General features: G+C 39.0%; 1 protein-coding gene across 1 annotated transcript in view; it reads right to left on the bottom strand.

Moving 5' to 3' along the window:
* The window catches only part of TAFA1 (TAFA chemokine like family member 1), a 487,539-nt gene extending 474,707 nt beyond the window's left edge, over positions 1-12,832 (bottom strand). Inside the window, exon 1 of the mRNA XM_060110896.1 lies at positions 12,715-12,832. Coding sequence (XP_059966879.1) covers positions 12,715-12,832 — 118 coding nt within the window. The remainder of the gene's footprint in view (positions 1-12,714) is intronic.
* Between the last annotated feature and the right edge of the window lie 13,216 nt (positions 12,833-26,048).

The raw sequence follows: 26,048 nt of genomic DNA, 5'->3' as shown, positions 1-26,048 counted from the left end.
GGCACTCTGCACAGTATTTGACATTGTAGGTGTTGAACGATGATGGTTCTGGCGGTGGTTTTTGTGGTTGTTTTTGAAATACCACCTTGTTTAACAACTCAGGGATTGAAGCACTGTGCTTAGAAGGGTTCACAGGTTGAATCTGGGTAAAAGTACAAAGAGTGCCATAAGTGATGAGCAGTCACGTCCACAACGCATGATAATAGGAAGAGTGGGCTATGCATCAGGAATTTGCCATCACTGGCCATGGGCATATTTTAGAACAAACAAGAGGATTTGTTCTGATGATGAGAGGAATGTGAAAGGGAGACTTCAGGTCTGATTATGTAAGCAATTTCTACCAAGCATGTTATTGAGTTACGGGTCTAGCAAGTTTTATTTGAAAGACAGCAAATTCCATATTTTAGCAAAAAGATACTGCTGCAAATGATCAAACCACTTACCCGAAAGGTCAGCCCACTTTACAACATTCTAGGTAATTTATAAAGTCTCAACATGATAAATGCCAAAAAATCTTATCAGAAAGTTAAATTGCCATTAGAGAGAATTCTTTTCCAGTGTGAATGATTTGTAACTTCATTTTAAGTAAAACAGAAAGACTACACTGAGTCTAATAAATGCAAATGTATCCTATGCTGCTGCTTCCTCGCCTAGAGCACAAAAAGGGCCTCCAAAGTCTAAAAAACTTATCAGGAGACAATAGTTCTGTAAAAAATACTTGAAAACGAGGTGCTGTTAATCCAATAAGCAACGAAAGTATGCTCTCAGCCAGACCTGTTTGCAAAGCAACATTAAGACTAAAGCATTATTCAGCCACATTAAATTAAAAATATTGCATGATATAGCCAAGCCCAAGACACAGTTAGTTGCCTGTTGATGTAGAACAACGCCCCATAACATAGAAATTTGTCTTGTAATTAAATTAAACCAAGACTAACTTGCTGATATTACTAAAAGTAGTACTTAGTTGCGATGGAAAGAGCACCTGACTGAAAGTCAAGGCATAACCTAAGTTTTCCTCTCAGCTTTTAATTACTATCCACACTTTGCAGTGTTTTATATAATGAGGATAACAGAACTGACCATGTAGGGTTGTGATACAAATCACGTGTCATATGGGAAGGAACCGTCCATAGCAGAGGCTACACACAGTAGAGACTCAGGAACCTGAGCCATTACTCAGAACCCAACAAAATTCTCAACCTTACCCTCCCAAGCTAGGCGACCTTGAACAAATCAATTATCTTATTCTTTAAGATATTCCTTATGAGTAAAATGGAAAGATGTTCTAACTCATAAGGTAACTGTAAAGATTCAATGAAACATCAAATGCTTAGGATCATTCATTCATTCAAGTATTTATTTGACTCTCACCATGAGCCAGACACTGAGTCAGGCATCCCCAGATTGCTGGGTTCCCTACCCTCACAGAACTGACGATCTGATCAGGAAAGGCAGTGTTAAACCAGTGATTATAATAAAGAGGCATTGCTATTACTATTGGGAAGCACAGTTTTCTGCACCTAGTAAGTGGACCATAAACATTTGTTGAATAACATATTAAATTGGTTGTATATTAAAAATAAAAATTATTATCCTTAGGATTTGACTTAGAGATATGCAGTTTCCTCTAATATAATAACCAGATTTTAAAAATCAACAGTAGTAACATTTTGTCTTGTATTACACAAAGGTAACAATAATTCAAAGGTGTGAAGGGCCTCATGGGACCCAGAGAGTCTGGCCAGAACACAGTTGCTGCATTTGTTGTTAATTAACTGACTTGCTTTCCACAGAGACTCAAATTGTGGAAACAGGGCTTCTTTCTTCCATTTTAACTAGCTGTTCATCTGTGGTCATCAGTGTACATTGATAAGGCAGCCTTTAAATTACAAAACAGTAACAACAACAATAAAATCTTGCTTTCCCTTTAATTGCAATAATATAAAGTTTCTCCAGCTAGTTTAGGGCCTATAGACATTTAGGTCACTGCCCTACCTTGCCCCCCTTACTTGCCAATAAGACTTGTCCTGTTCCCTCCAGTTCGGTATGCTACCCCTTGATCCTCTCCCACAAACTCAATTCCTACCCAACATTCAAAGCCCAACACAAAATCCAGTCCTTTATGAGGGCTTCCCAAATCCTCTCTGGTCAGAGTGAATTGCTTCATGTTTTACGATCAAGAGCACCTGCTTGGTTAGAGCTCTTATAGCAAGCAGCTTTGCATCACTGGCATAGAGTAAGAGGAGAATAGGGAAGGAATAAAAAATTTCTGGATGTAACAAAAAGAAAGTTCCGCAACTCTTAGAAGTTGAGAGAATTGCTAAAGATCCACTATTTTAAACCATAGTTACTAGACATTTGTGGCTATTTATGTTTGATTTAATCACACTTCTGGATCTTTTTCTTATTTTTTAAATGAAATGTTTCATGGCATGCATTTTTGGATAGGAGAGGGATCCTAGAGATGGTCAGTCAATGAACCAACAGGGACAGTCAGAGACTCTCAACTTGCATGCCTGTGTCAATCAATTGATAGGTGATGCCCGGAGAAGGACTGAAAAAGTTTCTGAAATCACATCTAGGCTCTGTGGGAACAAACACTGATTGATTCCCTAGGCCTATGATAGATAGAGGGCTGGAGATTGGCAGCATGTATGCCATAAATCTGCTTTTACTTCTAAACGATCCTGGGAGTAGCTGTCAAAAATGTTGCCCTACAAATGTTCACCCAGTGACCTAGTTTCTCAAGCACATGTCCAGTATATGGCATCTTGCTTTTTCATCAGATAAAGAGATTTAAGAAGGTACAAAAACAATTCAACTTAATAAGGTCTCATCTGAGAAGCTTCCAAACAGTATCTTCTCCTGTCTTACATCTTATTTTATTTCAGAAAAAAATGGGTTTTTAAAAATTTTTTGCCATCTCACATATTTTTTAATTCAGAGTTTCAGTAGGGCTGGTCTCTAGATACAGTTTCTTCACAGAACAGTGATGTTCAAATTTTCCTGATTACAGCACCCCAAGGAGGTGAAATATCCAATTCCTACCTGTTTCCACTTTCAGTGGGAAAATATTTAGATAATAAATACTTAGGTAATAAATACTTGGAAAGATGCATTTATGAATCACTCATGAATCACTCATTGTTTTTATAAAATAAGTTAAGCTTATTAATATGCTAATATATTATAAAACAATGTCTTACAGACATAAAAATAATCCAAAAATGTTCCTTACCTTGAGAATTTATGTTGCATAGGTTCACGGGCAGTATATAAACAATGTCACTAGACAAGTATCACCATACAAATAAGTTTGAGAGTGATTACATATACATGTTTTACAATAAGAATATAGATGAATCATTTCTGAACCACAACTCAAAAATATCTTAAAGTCTAATCCTTAGGAAATTTAAAAGCCTAAATATGCAAATATGCATCATTACAGACTATAGGGTTAATGAAACAGCCCACAGCAAACTTAATTGATAATGATGAAACCAAAGCAACACTAATTTATAATTAAAAAGCAAGGGCCACAGCAATGGAAAATCACTAACAACTCAAACAACACTCAAGATGCACTGATAACAAATTATCCTTCCCCAAATTGCATGAATTCTAATTATTTGCATGCAGGCACTTTGCAATGTTTCCAAGAGCTAGCAGCCAGTTTTCTTAGCAGAATACTGAATTAAGGAAGCTCAGTAAACCTTAGTTACCTGTCATTCTAGTGGAATGATAACTCAGTCAGTATACTAATAAGTAGCCTATGTTCATATACAAAATGAATGTACATAAAATCTTAAATCATTTGCCCAAAAGAATAACAACAGCAAAGACAAAACCCCTTGGGTTTCACGATAAATTTATAACCCTCTAGTGGACTACAGACTAAATTTTGAGAAGTTTAATAAAGTATTAAATAAAGGGTTTTATATAGGCATCACTATGCTGCCTGATGCTTCCCTCAGTTTATTACATTTACAGATTACTCTTTCTCTCTAGCCTTAATCTAAAGGAAAGTTAATTGATTTTTAGTCAAGATTCAAATGAGACCTCTCTTTAGGCCATTGGCCTCCTAACAGTAATTCTCTCTGTTTATCAGACCCCCCAGTAATACCAGTTAGCTGCATATAAAAGGCTCAGAGACACAGAGCATTTTAGCATGCTGGTTATAACTCAGAGTAGGACTCACCCATGGGCATAATTTTAAAGCAGGCCAAAACAGATCTGCATAGAAATTCCCCTTTTAGCCCCACCGCTTTCACCTCTGTCCACTGTGCTTGCATAAATTCATTAGGGATCATAAAATGTTGGAGCTGGAGATAATCTTATCTAAGGTCACACACTGACAGCCTGCAGGTGGGACATATCTCTGAATCAAGTTTTGTTTGGTCCACCTGACATTTAAAAGATAAAGAAATTACACATAAAATTCTAGGTTTCTGACTTGCCTTGAAATATCAGATGATCTGGTCAACCTTGAGCCCATCTCAGGTGTAGCTAAGGATGCGCTGTGCCCTCTAGATGTGCATATGCTCTTAAGTGGCCACAGTTTTCAGCATTTTATAATGTCTGGCCTCTAGGCTGATCCAATTATTTTTGTTAACGACCTGGTCTATGAAGCTATTTGCCTTCGCCATCTATGAAATCATCCAGAAAGTTTTCAAATAGCTTTAGCAGAGGGCTTTTTAAATATACAAAGGTGATTTTTTACAGCTTCTTGCTCTATCAAATGGATGAAGTCAATGAATCAATTCCTTGGGCAACTTAAACATCTTTATTTGGCAGAATATACTTCACTATTTGTGGAATGCAAATCCTTGGAGATCACCTCCTTGGAGCTGCTAGGAATAATATGAAAACCGTTGATTCCCTCCAACTCTCTCATCTGGAGCCTTGCAATTGACAACTTATGTGAGACACTGAAAGCACCAGCGTCCTACTCCTACCCTGGTGCTCTTTCTTCATCACCATTAGGTATAAAAAAAGGCTTAATGTGGTGCTTTCCCACCAATATTTGCATTTTTTAAAGACATAAAGTTTTTGCCTAGTTGATCACCAAATATTGATTGAATACCTACACAATATTTATTCAGTGGGAAGGATGACCTGCTGGCCTGCTGATTCTCATACAGGATCTGTTGTCAATTTCAGGAGCATTGAAATCCTTTCCCCGCCCCCAAACCCCCACCCCCCACCCCCACCCCTGACCCCGTGTGGCAATTCATCTAACTCCAGAAGCTGGCATTTATTCACTTCAAAGCATATAACTCAATAGGTCCATTCTTCATCCACATGAATGGGAAATCAGAAAAACCCTTTGGATGTACAAAGACTCAGCTTGTATTTATTCTTGGGTATAAAGGAAGCATGCCTAGAAGTGAAGGTCTAGTAAGGGCATAGTAAAGGTAAACACAGGTAATTCTATTGACAGAACAATGGCCTTTGCTGAGGGGAGGTCTTCCTCCCTTATAGACTGGGGGGGAAGTTTGGTTGGTCTCCTTCCTTGCATGGAGGATGGATTCACTTAATGAGTAAACAGCTCACTCTGCATATCTATGCATCTTCTGAGAGAAAATTGCTGTGATAATATTCTTTCTCTTTTCTTTCTCTGGAATTTTATTATATAAAGTTTGGGAAAGAGAAAGAAACAGTGGACCAAGAGGGTTCCCTAAATGCTTCTAGGACATTATATTTGGAGAATCCAATTAATTTATACAAACTGTTAACAAAATAATTCATCTTCTCTTTATCCTAAAGAAAGGAAAAATTGCTTGTCTGGTGTTATTTTCTCCCTTCTGCAAAGACGAAGTGAATTTTTTTCTTGTTATCAAAAGATTTGAAAGCAAAAGGCCTTTCCCTATTTGCTAAGTGAAGTTTCCTTTTCAGATCCTCAAGGCCACACCTATAATATTTTCTAATCTATAGAAATAAAAAACAAAACCTCATGCTGTGACTGAAAACCTTAGGGATTTAATTTTTTTACTGCATTTGTAAGTTTGTTCTTTGGACCATTTTGACTAATGTAATGGCTGTCAAATATCAAATACAGTTAAATATCTACCCAAAGATACTGCACAGATACACACATACATACGTGCATATGTTACAGTGACAATTTAGTGTTTATACCACTCTCTATTTGAGGTATGTCCTTTTTATAAACACACATACAGATACACATGCATCCAACCATATACACACAAATACTCACACACAAGTAGGCAAAAATAAGGGAGAGTGCAAGATTCCACCAGAACAGTCATTCCTTCTTTCCTTAATAACTTAACACATATTTTCTGAGCACCTACTATATGCCAAGTTCCTTACTAGAAGCAAGAGATAAAAAGATGAATTTTATAGGATTCCAGGATTATCTTGGCTCACACTTCTCAAAGCATGTGATATGAATAGGCACTGTAGCTGTTGTCCAAATAAAAGAAGTTTGGAAAATTTTAGTTAAACACTATCAGGATTCTTATCTGAAAATCTTTCCAGAACATTCATACACACACATGCACTGCAAATCTCTAAGAGAAGAACATATCATGCAGTGAGCGCTTCCCCAACAGTTAATAGCTTTTTTCCAATGAGCATTTTGAGGGGACAGTGTTTTGTGAACTGCAAAATGCTGGCCTAAACATTTTATAGGATTAAGGCTCTTAGAAGGAAAAGGGGCTCATAATACTTTGCTACCTATATTTCCTTCTTTTTCCTTAAACTGGGAACATTGATACATTTCTAATTTAATCATAAAACTCTCTATAGCAAATATTTTAAGCTTTTCATTAAAAATCAATATACACCCATCCTAGAAAAGAACCTGAAAAAATTTCAAAATTGTAGGAAATAAAATGTCTAAGTCAATCCAGTCCTCCCACCAGGTTTAACTAACACTGTATAAAGAATGTTTATATCTCTTCTTATATTTTTCATACATGTGCAAATATTTATTTTCTCCAAACTATTTTGAAGCTGAGTATTCTGTTCCTTGTCTTCTTCACTCAGCAGTAAATCATGGGCACTTTTCCACAAGAGTACATATGAACATATGTCATCCACTGCAATGGCTACATTGAATGCCATTGAGCAGATTCACCATGATTATTTTACCAGTCCCCTTTTGATGGAGATGAAACTCCTCTCTAATTTTTTGCCATTAAAATTATTGTTGCAGTGACTAACCCTTAAACATACATCTTTTTAAACCTGTCCAATCATTTTCTTAGGATAAGCATCTAGAAATGGAATTGTATCAGGACTGGCACACTTTACATTTTGGAAAACACTGCAAAACTGTTTTCAAAAAAACGATGTACCAATTTATACACTCAAGCTTTGAAATTTTTACACAGAGTTCAAAATTGGAAGACTAAAAAGGAGTTGAGTTTTCATCTTAAATGGATTTTAAGAAATGAACAACTGCAGACTAATGTTCATTAGTGCCAGTTCTAAAAATTTGTTTGCAGTGTCGTATAAAATGGAGGCCATGGGCTTGAGCTCACATAAGTAACAGTACTTTGATAGCATTATAATAATTCTCTTATAAGTTCATGGGATGGTCAGAAAATCTTTATTTGCATCTCTACCTGATTTTGATATTTTGGGGTCTTATCAAATGCCCATGGCTGCACTCTGACTCTAGGGTGAGGTCAATATCATCAATCAGATGATCAATGGATTATCACCAGCACCAGTTACACCAAATAACAACCTGCCTGTTCCAATCCTTAGACCAGTTCACTACACTTAGCAATCTAGTATTGGTACATATTCTGAGAAAGCCAATATGCAACCACTGGTATTCTCACTATTTCTTTTATACTACAATTATAAAACAATCCTTTATTGTAAGGAACCTTGGTATTCTAATGTGTATTCCTTAGGCAGCTTTCAATAAGTGATATTGAACAGTAAGCAAAAATAATTATAAGGCATATAAGAACTTTTAAAAATATTTACCCCAAAAAAATCACGCTTTAAAATGGATGATGATGTTCAGTATGTAATAAGTCACAAATGAATACCTCTAAATACACAGTTGGCTTCATAAAGCTTTAAATCAGACCGAGGATAAGTTACACAGACAATTCTATTCAGAGTCATCTTTTTATACTTCTATACACCCTTGTCAATAAAATAGCATCGACTCAAGAATAAATGATTCATAAGGCATTTACAACTTATCTCATGTAATTTATCTTTATAATTTTAAATTACTAAAGAACCCCAAAGATCTGTTCTCACTAAAGTATTGTGAAGTCATCCATATTTTATTAAGTCTCAAGGACAACCCCCCACACCACACCCACACTCAAAATTAAGTAACCATTAAAATCGCTGTGAAAATTCGTATACCCGTAAGGGGAAAAAACTAATCCTATATTAGAAAGTTGCGTTTAGCAAACCATTCATCTTTTTTTACCTGTTACACAACAACTAGTGATTATAAAGAGTTGAAGCTGTCTATTTTAATATCCTGAAACAATGGAACACCACTCTGAGTTTGCATTGTTCAGTCTATCTTTTTTAAATTAAGTGGCCTTCTTCTAGCTTCACCGTACATATTTTTCTTAAAGTCATGAGTATTCTTCAAGTTATTAAGGTAATTTCCTACATCGTTCCCAAAATAAAAAACTTGATTTAGCCAAATATTAAATTATTGATATTACAAATCTGTTAATCTATAGCACATTTTACTTATTTGTGTAATTTTAAAATTCACTTTCACTTGATTGACTGTTTTAATCTTCCTAAACTAGTGAGTCACTGAAAATAAATGGTGCAATCGTAATACGATAAATATGAAAAATAGGAGGTACTTAGGGACTGCAGGGGAATACATTAAAATCAGTCCGTTTTCTAGTTAACATATTCTCATTCTGTTTGTGTGCAAACCCACTGCATTGAGAAGACAGATCACAAATTCACAGCCTCACAGAAACATTGTCCTGATACTATGTTCTGACAGCAGAAATTGCCCCAAAGCTCTAACCATTTCCCCTAAAGGACCCTGACTGGCTGGTACCATCCAGGTGCAGCACAGTCTGAACAAGGGGAACATCGCGTCAAATTCCACTCATCTGTCAGTGTAGTGGATTATTTCTTGAGATACTGAGATCGGCTGCTTGGGATCAGAGCACCATCCATCTTACCACGTAGGGGACGTGAAGCTGCCTGTAAGAGCCTGGAGAGAGGGGGACCAGCCGTTCCTAAGCAGGTGAGGAGGCAGCTGTAAAGCCTTCACTCCATCCAGGGCTTTGAGTGAAAGATGTGTCATTTTTCACATTTCCCAGATATTTGATATGCACACGGTGTCTGCCTGCTCCTGCTTCATGAAAGAGGTGATTTTTCAAGCTTAGGCAAATGTGGCAAAGCTCAGGGTCTGCTGGTGTCTCATTGTTTCTCATCATGTCACTTGTTTTTAACCGATTTGAGAAAACGAGATTATGTTTTTCCCCTTTGCTCATTTATCCAGCTATTTATTTATTTATTTGCTCATTGAAGGGGGGATTATCACAGATAACTAGCCTTGATTTCTCTCTTGTTTTCATACACATTTCATTAGTGTCCCTGAAGATTTAAGACCTACGAAGTGAAACATCACAAGTCTCATCACAAAAAGCATATATTTACTCTTAAAATCAAAACCGAAGATTGCGTTAAAGAAGATTGTATTTCTGACTGAAATAATCTAGAATATTGCTATGTCCAAGATCTATTGCTTTAATCTTTGCAGCGATTGTTGAAAAACCCAAGAAAGTTGAATAAACCTAATACCTAGAACCATTGGACTTTAGTTAATATCATTTTCATCTTTCTGCATCTAAAAGAGAGTATTTATAGTTGTTATCATTTCATTGATGAATCTGAAATGGGTCTCAAATGTATAAACGCTTGGGGTTGAAACTGGCTTCAGTGCTGCAGTTTTTTGGAGTATTTGGGGCACACATGAACCATGCACTGACGATAATAAGCAATTACTAAGGGAAGACAATGGAAAAAAATACTGAGTTTAATTGCAGACAGAACCCAATGATGTATTTCCCAGTTTAAAATTACTGTATTTTGATAATAAGCCCCATAAAGACATAAGTTTAATTGTTATAAGTAGCATAGCCATAACCCTCCACCAAAAAAATCTAATATATTTACTGATTAAGAGAGACAGTCTATGTGAAAGCTCATTGCAAACTGTACCATATTTCTTGACTGTATGCACAGGGCACAAAATAAGACAGGTAGCATTTGGTCTTATATTCTAGTCAGGTACCACATAGTTAAAAATGACAGCAAGATTAAAAACAAGATTGTTGTCACTATGTGGATAATGAGCTGTGTGAACAGCAAAATGTCACTCATTCAACATCTGTGATATGCACATTTGTAGTCTACTAAGTGGGGATGCCAGTAATTCCTGATCTTTCTGAAGAGCTTTACATTTTACAAAGCACTTTCGTGAAGATTATTTTATTCACACTCTCCACAATATCCCTAAATGGGAAATTGGGCCCAGAGAAGAAAAATGACTTGCCCAAGGTCATGTCACTAATGTTAAGTGACAGAGACGATGGCCCAGCCTAAGTTCTGCCATCCTCAAGTGCCACCCCTCACCACTTCCGCCATGGCCACCTTTCAAAATGGGTCTGCAGTTCAAATGAGTCCGTGTATTGACATAACTTGAAAATTTTCACGAATTACGTGAAGGTGCTCACATCTCTTCAAAAAGGCTACTTGGCAAGATTGTGCTCTGTACTGGGAGCCATTAGTTCCTCCTTGGGAAACAGGCTCTGGAGATGAAATCAGACCAAAGTCCCCAATGGCAGGTATTAGCTGTGTGAGCTCAGGCAAGTCGCTCAGACCCTCAGAACTTCAGTCTCCTGAGCAACAGGGTGGGAAAGTACACCTACTTGAATAAGAATTAAGCCAAGCAAGGTGAATTAACCTTAACAGTGTGCCTAAAACACTCACATTAGTTGTTTTTGTTTTGTGTGCTTATCGTTAAGTATTACAGTAAATGCAGATTTCTCGCGTTATTTGTATGACTTTGTAACAAGTCAAAGACGTTTTTTGCCAGAACAGATTGGAGATCTACTGACCGGAGGTAACTTGGGGATTCCACGTTTTTTGTATTTTTTTTTCCCCTCCAACTCGGCACTGGAGTCTCGGACTCCGGCAGTGGCTGATCCAGGCTCAGGACACGCGAGGCAGAAATACCAGCGCGCAGCATAGGCAGAGCCGTTTCCAGGCCCTCCTGCAGGGGCACCAACCTCCCCTCGCCTTCCCTCCCGGATCCAGGGCTTTGAAAAAGAGGGCGGCTGAGGCCCAGAGGCAGCCCTGGGCCTGTGCCCCAAGCTCAGCCCCCGCCAAACCCCTCCTCCCCCCGGAGCGACCCAAGGTCTAGCATCCAGCAAGCTGGCGCGCTCCCCTGCAGCCCGCGTGGGAGGACCCGGGCTGTACACGTACTCTTTCGATCCGGCCCCCAGCCGGGAAGCAGAACCCGGGAAAGAAGCAAGCAGCGAGCGCCCTGGGAGGTGTTGCTGGAGGAGAATGCGGAAGAGCCCCGGATCGGTGCCCAGGCTGGCTTCAGAGCCAGAAAAAGGCAAAGGCTAGACAACGCAGCTAGAGGAAGCCTGGCGGATGGGAGGAGGCCAGGAAGGGATTTGGAAGGAAGGAGGGGTGGGGATGGAGAGCTGGGAGCACGAGAGAACTAAGGATCCGGAGCTTGGGCGCGCAACTGGTCCCCAGAGCCCGCTCTTGGCGATCGGGTGGGAGGGGGAGGGGAAGGGGTGCGGTGCAGGTGACGGGTGGAGTAAATGGATGCAAAGGCTGAAGCTAAGCAGAAAATGGAAGGCAACCTTTCCGAGAACCAGGGCGGGTGAGGACAATCGAGCTGGGGGAACAGTAATGAGAAAGCTGGAGAGGCACAGAAGGAGAGAAAAATCCTGATTGAAGAGTGAGGCCATGGAAGGGTAAGAAATATACTTTGAACAGAAAAACGAAGACAGCAAAATGTGTCTGGAACTCAAATATCGATATAGGAAAAAAAAAATCACGCTAAAGAGAACTTGTCCCGGAAAATGTCGAGAGATAGGGAAAAAAAAAAAAAAAAAAAAAGGCATCGAGCATACCGCAAGAACAGAAAGTGAAAGAAGGGAGAAAGGAGACAAACCAGACAAGAAATAGTAAGTTACTTTTTAATTTCTTTTTCACTCACCAACTACTTACAAAGTTAATTTTGGCACTGACATCCACATAAAATCTCTAGCCACATACACACCAAGATTATGGTATCTATGCTAGATAAAAATGAATCCCAGGAACATGGACACATTATTTTCTTGGTTGCAAAGATCGTATTTTGCCTCCTTAAAAATTCCTCAAGCCTTGAAAGTTATCCCACCTTTTGCAGAATATTTCACTCTTGGCCAAAGTATCCCAAAACAAACGACTTCTCCTTTTTAAGGTGTGTGCTAAGGGGTGGCGGGACTCTTAGAGAAAACCACCTTTTCTGAGAAGTTATTAGAAATACCTCCAAGACATTTTAGTGTCTCCCTCTTTCCCCAAAGCATCCAGCCAACAAGTCTTGAAATTCAGAGGCAAGCTGCCCACCCTGTAGCACTTTCTGTCACTTGCCTTCAACCATCTGTTAAAAGACAGCGGTGAGACGGGAGGCTGCTGTGGAGCCAGCTTCCAACTTACCTGGTCTGCGCAGGTGATGGTGCTGGAAAGTGTGCTGAAGGGATCCATGGCAGAGCAGCATCGCACAAGCACTTATCCACAAATACAGGACCCAGGGCATCGCAGAGACCATTGCCATTCTCTAAAGAGAACATTAGACAGGAAGGATTACCCCCGGGTTTGAGCCCCCCACTCCGTCAGTCCCAGTGGTGAGAGAAGGGGGGTCTCAGACGTCATGTGCCTTTGCTACTTTGCTGGTTAGAATTAATGACCCAGCAGAGGTCATGCCACAAAGTGGGACTGAGGGAGGTCACTCTCCATGAGATCATGAATCCATTTTTGAAATTATTCAAAACCAAACTCTTAGGATGGCCAAAATACAGAAATAAAGTTTTTGACTATCTGTTAGGCAGTTTGAAACACTGTATCCTGACTAAACATGCAGTTTTACACAATGATCTTTAAGCTACAGTTATTGCAGGCATTGAAAGGCTGCACGCTCCTGTTCATTCTAACTTCATTGCAAGTCTGACATAAGCCTGGAAGGAAATAGTGGATTCTTTTTTTTTTTTTTTTTAATTCTACAGTCATGAATTTTTAATTCCAATGCTGTCGCCTAAACTAAGTAATCATTTCTCAGAGGCATGTTGTAATCTCCTAAAAGAGCTGGTCTTTTTGGCTGGACTTAAAACCAGAAGGAATTATCTTCAGCCAAAATGAGTTTCGGATACGAGATCTAAGTGTCTCTCCTAGAGCAAACCATAATTTACAATATTGCTTTGCCTCCTAAGATCCTATCGTGGCATTTGTTGTATTGTTGATGAATATGCATATACAGGTGGTATATGTATTTATGGATGAACATCCACCTTTTCTTAAGCGCTGAAACTTTGACAGTCTTCTCAGTACCTATGAGAATCTTAGGAGCTACAAAGGCTCAACTGCGCTGCATATTGTCCAGTTTCTCAAACAACACCTTATGCTGCATTTCATATTTGTCAAATTAATCAAACTTGAAGCATCATCCTTAGCCAGTGACGTGGAAGCATTTTCTATACAGGAATCCAGTTAAGTATATGCTTTTCTCCTAGATAGAGCTTTGGAACCTAGATTGTTTCTTTCTTTTTTTCATCTTTCCACTGTCAAATCATACACTTAAGTATTTCAACGCTACATTTAAAACCTCCTAGTGACCTCCCAGTGTGGCTTCTTTATTCGTGGAAATTGGTACTCTTTCCAAAGCTGTGATGTTCGGCAAGCAAAACATATACATTATATGTGTGTGTGTACAGAGACATAATACAAGATAATTTATGGGTTTTAGGAGAGAGAGAGATGTAGTCTTTAAGAAGGGTTTTAGAACTATAATAGACAAATGGTGACAACCATAATTAACTGCAAAGTAGGAAAACATTATTTTCAACAGCATGGTGCCTTTCATGCCCCGGTCTGTGTTTCACATAGACCATTCACTTTATAATTAGTTTCACAGCCCACTGTTTACTTTTGTGTACCACGGATTTAACCTCATTGTCTTCAGAACTATCAGTGTACCACAGATGCATTCTCTTCAGTAAAGATAAAGAGCAACACCCCTCCTATGAATTCTGAAATGAATGCATTTGGGTGCCTTTTCAAAATACCCTGCGAATTATAGAGAGACAAAATAGAGGTGACTGTGGCATGCAATGATTGCTTGTGAATTTCAGTTAAAATGCACTAGGAATTCATCTAAACTTGAAGAAAGCCTACCACAATCAAAACAACAGTTTTCAATGACGGCTTTCCACACAGATCTTAGCACTCAAAAAGATTGCTGTGACTTGACGTTTGCAGTATTTTCCTTCTTTTTCTTTTTTTCATTTAACTTTCTTTAATTCTCAGCATTACTTCCAAGGTTCCTGCATATAGCTCTCTTTGCTCACTCTCTTACCAAGAGGTTGTCTCTATGGTAATAGGTGTTTTCCCCCCCTCAAAATAATGCATTCAGCCCTACATAGTTCTCTAGACCTGACTGAATAGGTTTGAAATCTGCTTTCTGAATCTTAAATCCTTAAAGAGGCTTCTTACCTGAAAAATCCAGCCAAGAGCAGAGTACTCTATTAGTGTTCATTGGAAAGCTCTAACACTTTCTAAAATCCATCTGTGCCACAATTGGAGATTTTTTTTAAAAGAGCTTCCCAATAATCTTCTTTATCAGGATTTAAAAAATATGTTTTTCTCTTCCGATGCTACTCCCACAGTAAAGAAGACATTGGGTTCATTCAGACTGTATTGTCAGAAGATGAACCAAGGTTTGAGGGCTGGAAACCTTGTCATTTTCACCTTTAAATCATCTCCTGGCGTCACCTCTGCCTGACGAGACCTTTGAAGTGATGGTGAGATATTGTGCAGTTTCCTGATGAGAATCAGTTTATAGTTAATGAGGGACCATCCCCACTCCAGTGCATTCAGGGCAGAGTAAGGCAGCAAAATGTAGAAGCAGGGCTGCTATATGGCGCTGTAAGTAGCAATAGTCTCTTTCAATACATCCCTCCTCTGTAAAGTATCACATGTCTTAAAGTGACATTACCCTTTATCATAGCTACAGTGAATTGTAATACCTGCCCACTAACTCTTGAACAACTCAAGCAGCACTTTAACACTGTATTGCCGGGTACGTCGTTCTCTTAGAGATTTTACGGATACTATTCATTTGCCGAAAGAGTAAAGAGGGAAGGAGAAACAAAAGAAAAAAGCATTCTGCAAAATACTGATAGTGTTAATGGGTGTTAGACTCCTAACAGCAAATGGGAAAGTGAAATGTAAGCCATTTCTTACCTCTTAATGTTCTTTTAACCAGCAAGTTAACCCAAAATATTGTTGAGTTTACACAAACTTAAGTCTGTCGATTGTTTTTGGCAGCTAAATCTGGGAATATGGTCTATCTAGACTACAATATAGATGTTTATAGGCATAAGCGCAAAGCAAACCTTCTGAGTTTTTTAACATGTTTAATAAATAGAAATATGTCATTTTCAGCATCGAAGACTGGATTTTGATAAAGAAATATGCTCAAGACATTTTTTTAAAAATTTCCCTCAAATAACATGCTGGGGTGGGGAGAGGAAACACTCAGAAGTTCAACATTTTGTTTCTAGTATTATGGTTTAGACACTTTCTTCTTTGGAAATATGATGTCATTGTACCTACACATTATCGATGCATATAAGGTGACCTAGTTTTCATTTACAGATTGCACTAGCAATGATTCACTCCAATAGCTCAATCAGTTATTTCATGAATCACTTATAAAGCACCTACTATGTGTTAGATGCTTGGGGACAAGGCAGAAAACAAGATTGATGTGATTGCTACTGTCATAGATCATACTGTCTAGTCTTTCATTTTTTTTTTTAAATCAAGGTAGTTCTCAGAATATTCCAGCCTCAAAAACCTCTTCAAGTGCCTCAGAATACTCTCTTGCCTTTCACAGGCATTATAAGGAAGGTTTGATGCTGCAGTGCGTCTTTAGAAGCCATTCTCTCCTCTCCTGTTACACAGAGTGAGAGAATGAGAGACCCTTCAGACGCATCAGTCTTCCCCACTGGTCCTGCACAGTTGCACAATACACACAGAATAGCTCTTTGGACCCTAACAACCATTTATTAAAGCTCATCATTAAACAAAGTTCAAGATAACAGTAAATACAAATCTTAGAGTCAGAATAAGTCGTGCCAAAGTTCTAGATGGTGTAGCGTGTTTCATTTCTGTCGTTCATTATTGTTGAGCTGGTGAGTATATATAGAAAGCTCACACCGACTGTTCAATATCAAGACAAAAATGATAATAACTACAGTAGCAGCAGGTAAGGTTTATTGAACCTTCACCATGTGCTGGCACTACTCTATAGTATGTTGCTTATAAGGTGTAATTTAATCCTTTTTACCACCCCATAAGATAGGTGAAATGATTATTGTCTTCATTTCATGGATGGGGAACCAGAGGGTGAATAGGGAGATTAGGAAACTTGCTCAAGGTATTATAGCTACTAAGTGATAGAGCAGATTTCAAACCCCAGTGATCTGGGTCAAGAGCCCACCTCCTAAACACTAGGATTAAACACTTCATGGAAAAAACAACCCTTCAAAATTAACCATTATATTTTCTCATTTCTTTACCATTAAGACAGACTCAAAAAATTATTATACATTCATTCAAGACTTATATACTGAGTACATTCCAGGCATTTGAAATATAGAAATGTGGAAGGTAGTACTTATCCCATGTCTTTGTTTGTTTGTTTGGTTGGTTGGTTGGTTTCTATTATGCTAATGCATTAAAGATAAAAGGAACTTCACATTTGCTAAAAAAGGCTACCATTTGAAAATGGTACATTATATTTTTCATTTCTAGGGATTAAACTAAGGCTCAACATAGTTTCTTATCTACAATTCAATTTAATAAACTTGAAACACATACTCATGGATTATGTTCAAGGCACTCGGGCACTGTTAGATTTTTTTTTTAAACGACTGGAATAAAGATTTTCCCTTACTTTTTTTTTTTTTTTTTTTTTTTTGCGGTATGTGGGCCTCTCACTGTTGTGGCCTCTCCCGTTGAGGAGCACAGTCTCCGGACGCACAGGCTCAGCGGCCATGGCTCACGGGCCCAGCCACTCCGCGGCATGTGGGATCTTCCTGGACTGGGGCACAAACCCGTGTCCCCTGAATTGGCAGGCGGACTCTCAACCACTGCGCCACCAGGGAAGCCCTCCCTTACATTTTAAAGTGGCTTCTATACATGTATGTGATGGAACAAGAATATCAACCTAGTTTCATTTTCTCTTCCAAATACCTTGCCCATTGTATTGCAGCCAATGATCATTTTCCCTAATAATATAAGCATCAACGGATATTGACATTTAAAGCAATTTAGTCCATTCTTCCATCTCAAAGCAAAATTACTCTCACACCTTTCAAAGAAGTTAGGCCTTTGCACCTTTGACCATGGTAGGACTCCATCACTTGATCACTTTACTGTTTAGTGGGCCATAATGTTCTGGCCAATGAGGTGTCAACAAAACTGATGGTATCTCTTTGAGGCTGGAGCATTTAATTGTTGAAGCAACACCCTCTAGATCTCTCTTTGCCTCTGGAACAGGGGCTAGTTACACTATCTGCCTGGATTCTTGAGAGACTGCAAAGAGCAGAGGCATCCCCTTCCCCTACCCACCCACAATAGATGTAGATAATAAATAAGAAATATTCTGTTCTTTCGGCAGTTGAGATTTGGGGGCTATCTGTATTTGCACTGTAACCTAGTCTGTCCTGACTGATGAAGACTTTAACCTGTATTGATCATGTATTAATTGGATTTTTATGTTCCATACACTGCCCTACGCTCTGAGGAGACAGCAGTGTACACATCAGACCCAGTTCCTGCCTCCACAGAGCCCCCTGCTACAGCAATCCAGTGGAGAGTTTTGATCAGAGCAGTGATAAATCCAGAGCACTGATGATTGCGGCTAGAATCCCTTCAGGTTCTTATAAGCCAGGAGTTATAAACTGATCAGTTACGCGCCCACAGCCATGCCCTGCTCAATCCTTTGGTTATACAAGCACAATACAAAAGGCAATGGACTACAGCACAATTGTTTTAGTCCTTCCAGTTACATGAATTCAAGATACCTACTCAGTTGGGCCAAACTCCTAAATATATACACTTCAAATACAGTATCTATGTATATGTACATTTGTTTATGTAAAAAAGAGAGAGGGCCTCCCTGGTGGCGCAGTGGTTAAGAGTCCGCCTGCCGATGCAGGGGATACGGGTTCGTGCCCCGGTCTGGGAGGATCCCATATGCCGCGGAGCGGCTGGGCCCGTGAGCCATGGCCGCTGGGCCTGCGCATCCGGAGCCTGTGCTCCGCAACGGGAGAGGCCACAACAGTGAGAGGCCCACATACCGCAAAAAAAAAAAAAAAAAAAAAAGAGAGAAAATCCTATTTACCAGAACTTCTCCCCATGGAGAAACCCACATTTACTCAGAAGAAAGGCCCAATGAAAATAATTGGGAGTGAAAGATAAAACACTCAGAATGCTTAAATAGCCAAGAATGTTCAGCATATTGTCCTACATAATAAAAGGCGGGGGAGGGAGGAATGGCAGATAGAGGATGCAATAGGGCAGAAACCTGGAGGGAGGAAAAAATGGTGAGGGGCAGAGAAGCACAGAGAGAGATAAAGAGAGAGAGAGAGAGAGAGAGAGAGAGAGAGAGAGAGAGAGAGAGATGCAGAGGCTCTCTAGAGGCTCAGAAGAAGAGAACTGAGAACAGAAATGTCCAAAGGGGATTTCCTGGTGGAAAACTATATCCTGTGGAATAGGACTCCACCCTGCGTCTCTTCAAATGATTACAAAAGCTTCAAAATACGAAAAACTCATGTATACTACATGTTATTAAGTTAACTGGGGAACCCACTGAAGGGGTAAAATCCTAGATCCAGGCCCAAAGTACCACCAGAAAATCCCTCATTCCCCTGATGACCACACTTTTCATTGCTCGGCATTAGAAATAAAAGCCATCCTTACTTTAGTTTAAGAACAATCCACTTAATAATTTGGCTAATTTGAATTCACAAATGTGCAGGGAAAACAAATTTGAGACATGCAAGATTTTATGTCTATGCATATTTCTAAATTGAAAAACAACTAAAGGAATTTAAATAAATTACATCTGGGCTGAGAAAGATGCCAAGTTTTGGTCCAATGCAAATGAAAGTGGTTTAGATGTATGCCATTTAAAACAGTTCTAAGTATTTCTTGAAATAACGCATTTTGGCTGTGATATCACAATGCTGATGTTTTTTCTTTTTCCATTTTAATGGCTAATGGAAATGAAGGCATGGATGAGAGGATCATTGCCATTATCTCTAATCTATATGCCTTCTGTAACTTTGAAGCCCAATTTCTCTTTTCTGTAGTCACTGGGGCTACCTGTCAGTTGGCTGACAATGTCTATTTTCAGTCCCTGATCATGAGAAGACAATATTCCTTTTCCCTTGGCTAAGTAATAATGTTACCCTATCTTTCTCCCATAATCCAATTGCATAAATCATTTGTGTTACATCACTCTTTTTCTGAAACTCACTTAAAATTTTCCTGTCTACCCTGGTGTCCTAGTATGTGCCCCATACCAGATACACAGCAACACCCCTAGCTTGTCAGTCTTACTTTGGGGCCTAAATAAAGTTTATATACTTCTCTTATTTACTACTCTATTCTGTACCTTGCATTTTTTCAAAATACATTTAAACTAAGATGAGGAAAAGGACAATGAAGAGAAAGCAGGTGAAGTACAACAACAGAATGGGAGTTTAAATAATATATAATATTGATGGTGATTGATGATCTTATAATAATGATGATGATGATGATAGTATTGTCTTAGTACCCTTTTTTTTTTTCGGCAGGGGAGACTCTTTCTATGTGCCAAGCCCTGGTTAAGCGTTCACATGCTGTGTCTCATTTAATTCTCACAAAAATGCTAATAGGTCTGTATTACAATGATCTTTATTTTATGGGTAAAAATACAAATTTCAGAGAAGTCAAGTGATTGAACTAATGCCACACTTCTAGTAAGGTTGAAAAACTTTGATGCAAACTCACATTTGATTTTCAGAGCCTAAGCTTTAAGCAACCAAATTCTAGGCAAGCAATATTGGCAAGAAATAAAAAATTTTACATGATAAAGATAAAAGACCAAGTAAGCAAAGTAAGATGAGCCTGATGTGAAGTTTGAACGTGAAATGCAAAGCATCAGTGCTACAAAGGAAGCACTATTTTCACTCTAAGCTTCCTAGCAGTAGAAGTGAAGAAGAGAAAAATTATTTCTTAAAAATATACAGCATCCAGGGCCTCCCTGGTGGCGCAGTGGTTGAGAGTCCGCCTGCCGATGCAGGGGATACGGGTTCGTGCCCCGGTCTGGGAGGATCCCATGTGCCGCGGAGCGGCTGGGCCCGTGAGCCATGGCCGCTGAGCCTGCGCGTCCGGAGCCTGCGCGTCCGGAGCCTGTGCTCCGCAACGGGAGAGGCCACAACAGTGAGAGGCCCGCATACCGAAAAAAAAAAAAAAAAAAAAAAAAAAAAAAAAATATACAGCATCCATAAGGTAAAAAACCAAACAAAAGCACACAAACCGAAAAAAGCCAAACAACCGCTCCAGAAGGAATAAAAATTAATGGTAACAGAGAATGAGCAGAGGCTGAATCATTTTCTATAAAACTGGTGATTCTCAGTTCTGTAATTTGGATCTGGATACATAATGCAGAATTTTCCGTAACTGTAAGAAAAGGGAAATGGAAGGCAAGATTTCTCTTAGGCTGGAAGAAAAGATAACCTTCGTGTCGGAGTTTCATTTTCCACCTCCAGCAGCCTATCTCTACAATCACTTTATCAATTATAATTCCTCATTGCTTATCTTGTCTGTCTTCCAGGCAGCAGAGAAAGAAAGAATAAGGTCATTTCTTTTGTTCTTTCACATCTCATCTCCTTATTCTGCTTTTAGAACGGAAAGAAAGTTGAAACCACAAACAGCTTCACCTCCATTGCACTAATCAAAGTAATAAATGAACTGTCCTTTTAGAGACCAAGCGGTCTCTTCATTACGAGAATATGAACATATTTTATAAGCACATAAAGGTCATGAAAATGACTGCTTTGATGATAATAATAAAAACAATAACATGATTTCTATGGTTCATAGAACTCTCAGATTCATAGCCGGATTCATAATCGCTATCCCCCATAACTACTCTGATCTAAGAAATGGCCCTTCACCCTCTCAATGGTTCAGCCAGAAATGAAGACGGCCATCTCCCTCTCCATAAACTCCCACTTTCAACGTCACTTCCTATCAATTTGACTTCCAGTCTATGTCTTAAACCTCTCTATTCTCTCCCTCTCCACTCAAACATCTTCACCCAAGTTACCACCATCTTTCACCTGAACTATGGTAATACTTTCCTAACTAGTCCACTTGCCCTCAAATGCGTACCTCCCACCCATCTCTTCCCCACTCTGCAGCCACAGGGAATGTGTTTGAGGTGCGTGTTGATCATGCCACTCTTGTTATTTGAAAATCTTTCAGTGGTTTTTCACTGAGCTTAAAATAAAGCCCAAGTTCATGACCATGGTTGACAGGGCTCTGCATGAGTTGGCCCCTCTCTACTTCTCTAGGCTCATCTTTTACAAACACTCTCACTCTCGGCTCCTACTATACTCTTCTCTTGGGTCCTTGAGTAGGATAGGGAAACTTTCCCCCAGTTGTCTTCTGAAATGCTCCAAACCAGATCAACTCATTGTGGTTATGCTCTCATAGCCCTCAGGATATCATCTCTATAGGTTAACTACCATTGTAAATAACTATTTCTGGAATTATTTATGATATCTGGTTTACCTCTTTATCAGAATCACCATGAGAGAAGGAAAACTGGCACCTTGCTCAGTACCATATCTTCAGAATCGAGCGTAGATATACTACCTGACATATAGTAGGCACTCAAATGTTGGCATCATAAATAAATAATAATCAATCAATCAAAAGTAAAATATAAGGCCACTATCAAGATGGCATGCACAGCAAACTGTTTTTCTAGAAATAAGTAGATTTTGTACCCTCCCCAATAGCCTTTATTCATTCTTTTTGGTAGCACACACGTATGAAGTGGCCATACATATTAAGGATGACTCCCTTGCTCTGTGTGAGTCTATTGTTATGGCACTAAGTAAAGGAAATTGGCCCATATATTGTTTAAACCCTTAGCTACCTGCCACTAAATCTGTGTTGAATTCTTTTTTTTTTTTTTTTTTTTTTTTGCTAGAAGAATAAAAATGAAACTGTCCTGAATTTTCAGCCCTGGTTCTTAGTATTTGATATCCAAATATGATCTGATGGTAGAACTCACAGCTGATCCCTGGAGCATAAAGAAAAGTCTACAAATGTTAAAAAGAAAGCACTTAGAATTTCATTATACTGAACCTAGAAGAAATCCCCCCCAAAAGCCTCCTAGTCTAGCCTCTCTGTTCTAGAGGAAATAAAAAGACCTAATAACGGGAAGAAGCTTACCTGAGGGAATACACTGAGTTCACTTGTGTGGGTCATGTTAGAATGCAAGTCTCCTCATCTGATGTTCTCTCTCTTTCTCTCTCCCTCACAGCACTATCCAGTAGAACTTTCTGCAATACTAGAAATGTTCTGTATCTGTGCTGGCCAAAATGGTAGCCACTATCCACATGTGGCTATCAAGCACTTGAAATGTGGCTAGTGCAACCAAGGAAATGAATTTCTTAATTTTTAATTTTATTTCATTTTAACTAATTTAAACTTAAATAGCCTCATATGGCTAGTGGATACTTTACTGAACAGCACAGCTCTAAAATATACCAGCTAGGTTATGGAAAATAAAACCTGTGACATCAAATAATTTTCAGTAAGCTAGAAGAAAAGTTTGAATCACCTGACAGTAACCTTCCAAAACTAGGATATCATAGAAGAAGGTAGAATGGGCTTGGTTACAAGTAATAGAAAAAAAAAATAAACAAATGAAAACAATGCAAACTGCAGTAAATAATAAAGAGGATGTATGGCTTCTTGCAGGTGGACAGTTCACAGGTGGGGCTCACCTCCAGGTGGGTTTGACCCAGTAAATCCACTAAACTATCAAGGATCTAGCTCATTTTCAACTCTCTCTCTGCCCTTCAAGGTATCATTCTAAGGCAGGCTCCCCACCATGGATGAAACATAGCTGCCAACAGCTGTCTGGGCTATGAGCTTCTTCATCCATATAATGGCAACAGAAAGGATTGTTTCGAGAAGCTCTCTCAGATGAACAAGGAAGAGTCTTTCTTAGCTTCCTCCAGCAAACCACTTCTCACGGCTCCTTAGCTTGACTTGGGTCACTTGCCCTTCCTTGAGCCAGTTACCTTGGCCAGGGGGAAAAGGTCACATTGTTGGACTTTGAGCTGCACCATAAGCCCCAGACCCAAATCAAGAGAGAAATCAGCTTCCTCCAAAAGAGATGAATGGAGTGAGGGAGGTTTGATACTTAAATGAAAATTAAGACAATAATGAGGAAGAAAGGATGAATATTAAAGACAATCACAGTGTGGACAAAAGTTAATAATGTTTTCATATGTCCTTTTAGAACTAAAGTACTTTGCCATTTTTATAACTTTTTTCTACTTATAAAGTAATATATTAGTATTTTTGAAAGGTAGTAAACTTAAGATCTAAATAGAAAAATTTTAAACTCATCTAGAGTCTGTCACATGAAAGTCACCAGTATTCGTATTTAAGTGCACATTCTCCTTTCACTTTCTAAAAATGCCTGGTTGGTTTGGTTGCTTCTCTCTCTCTCTCTCTCTCACTCTGTGTGTGTGTGTGTACATATACACACACACACACACACACACACGTTTTATAATCTGCTTTTTCTTCTCTGAAAATATCACATTTTCCAATGTCAATAACTATTCCTCTAATGGTGACCTTAATCTACATAACCAACCTAAAGTACTTTTCCTTTTCTAAACATTCCTCATCCCTCTGTTGCTTGTAAATTGTGGTTAATCTTACTTTTGTGGCAGGAAACTTCCTTCTATGCAAGACAGAGAATTAACAACAAGAATATTTTTCTTTTCTCTATAGGATCCTATAGACACCAATGGTTAACTACAACAGAAAAACATAAATCCCCTTTGCCTGCTGTGGGCTTAAATCCTATGAACTCTTCTTGACACTCTAGGTTTGTACCTGATCTGCCTTCAAGTAAATTTCTCTTCTGGTCTTTGTCTTATTATTAATGTGGCTCATTATCTATTCTCGTTTATCTGGTTTGAATTTTAATTGTGGGAAAGAGATAATTTCCAGAAAAAGAAAAAAAACCCTGAAAAATAGAAATACGTACCTTTTAATCCATATCTCCTTGGGCCTCCCTCCTTTGATTTCTTTATGTTTTCACTTGGTCAGTGAGGCAGTATAATAGAAGGGCTAAGAGAATGGGCTCTGCAGTCAGACAGCTTGGGTCCTTCTTTCAGCAACACCACTTACGAACTGCCCAGTCCTATTTAAGTAATTTTCCCTGAGTTGCCTCACTGATTCAAAGGATTATCATTAAGATGCATATCAGAATGTCTGGCATATTACAAATATCTATAAACTTTTAAAATTAAATTTGATATCTAGGCTCTAACTAAGATTTAGCTCTAAGTTTTAAGATGTTTTCTTATGCCTTTGCAACCTCAACTTTTTAAATTTGAAACATTCTTGCTCCCCTTACCTTTCCTATTCCCCTTCCTTCTCCCAAATTGACCTACTTTTCTAGATTTGGTTCTGGTGCACTGTTCTCCATGGAGTTTTTCTTGGCCTCCCAAGTCTAGGGTGGACACCCCTCCCCTCCACCTCTATAACATTCGGTGCCAACCACATTTGCTACAGCATCTACTGCTCGGTACCATATTTGTCTGTTTTCTTTTCTTTTCTCTTCATATCCCTCTGGCCTAGGAGAGACTTTCCCTGACCTTATCATTCCCTTTTTGAAAACATGCTATGGTTTTCCAATGCACAGAATATAATGTGGTTTAAAAACCACAGACCAGGGCTTCCCTGGTGGAGCAGTGGTTAAGAATCCGCCTGCCGATGCAGGGGACACGGGTTCGAGCCCTGGTCCGGGCAGATCCCACGTGCCATGGAGCAACTAAGCCTGTGTGCCACAACTACAGAGCCTGCGCTCTAGAGCCTGCGAGCCACAACAATTGAAGCCTGTGCACCTAGAGCCCGTGCTCCTCAACAAGAGAAGCCACCTCAATGAGAAGCCCATGCACCGCAATGAAGAGTAGCCCCCGCTTGTCACAACTAGAGAAAGCCCACGTGCAGCAATGAAGATCCAATGCAGCTAAAAATAAATTATTAAAAAAAATTTTTTAAGTAAATAAAAACCACAGACCACAAGACCCAACACAACCAATGTCTGCCCATATTTTCAATCTAAATATCATTCCATTCCTCCCTACCCACTCCCACATTCACCATGCTCCAGTCACTCTGATCTTCTCTCAGTAATGCATTCAGGTATTCATTCATTCAGCAAGCATTCATGCAACAAACCAACTACAGAGAACACAACTCAAGAACTGGTTCACAAGATAATCATTGCCCCATCTCACATACTCCAAATACTATCTAGATTCAGGGCCTTTGTACAGGCTCTAAACTCCTGTTTTATTCATCACTGTCCACTCTCCATCTGACAATGTACCTGGCACATAGTAGGTGCTCAATCAGTATTTATAGACTAGATGAATAAATGAATGTGTCAGTGA

The sequence above is a fragment of the Mesoplodon densirostris genome, chromosome 10 (assembly GCF_025265405.1).
Source record: "Mesoplodon densirostris isolate mMesDen1 chromosome 10, mMesDen1 primary haplotype, whole genome shotgun sequence".
Lineage (NCBI taxonomy): Eukaryota > Metazoa > Chordata > Mammalia > Artiodactyla > Ziphiidae > Mesoplodon > Mesoplodon densirostris.
The sequence above is the reverse complement of the archived record's forward strand: the minus strand, read 5'-3'. Positions and strand labels throughout refer to the sequence as shown.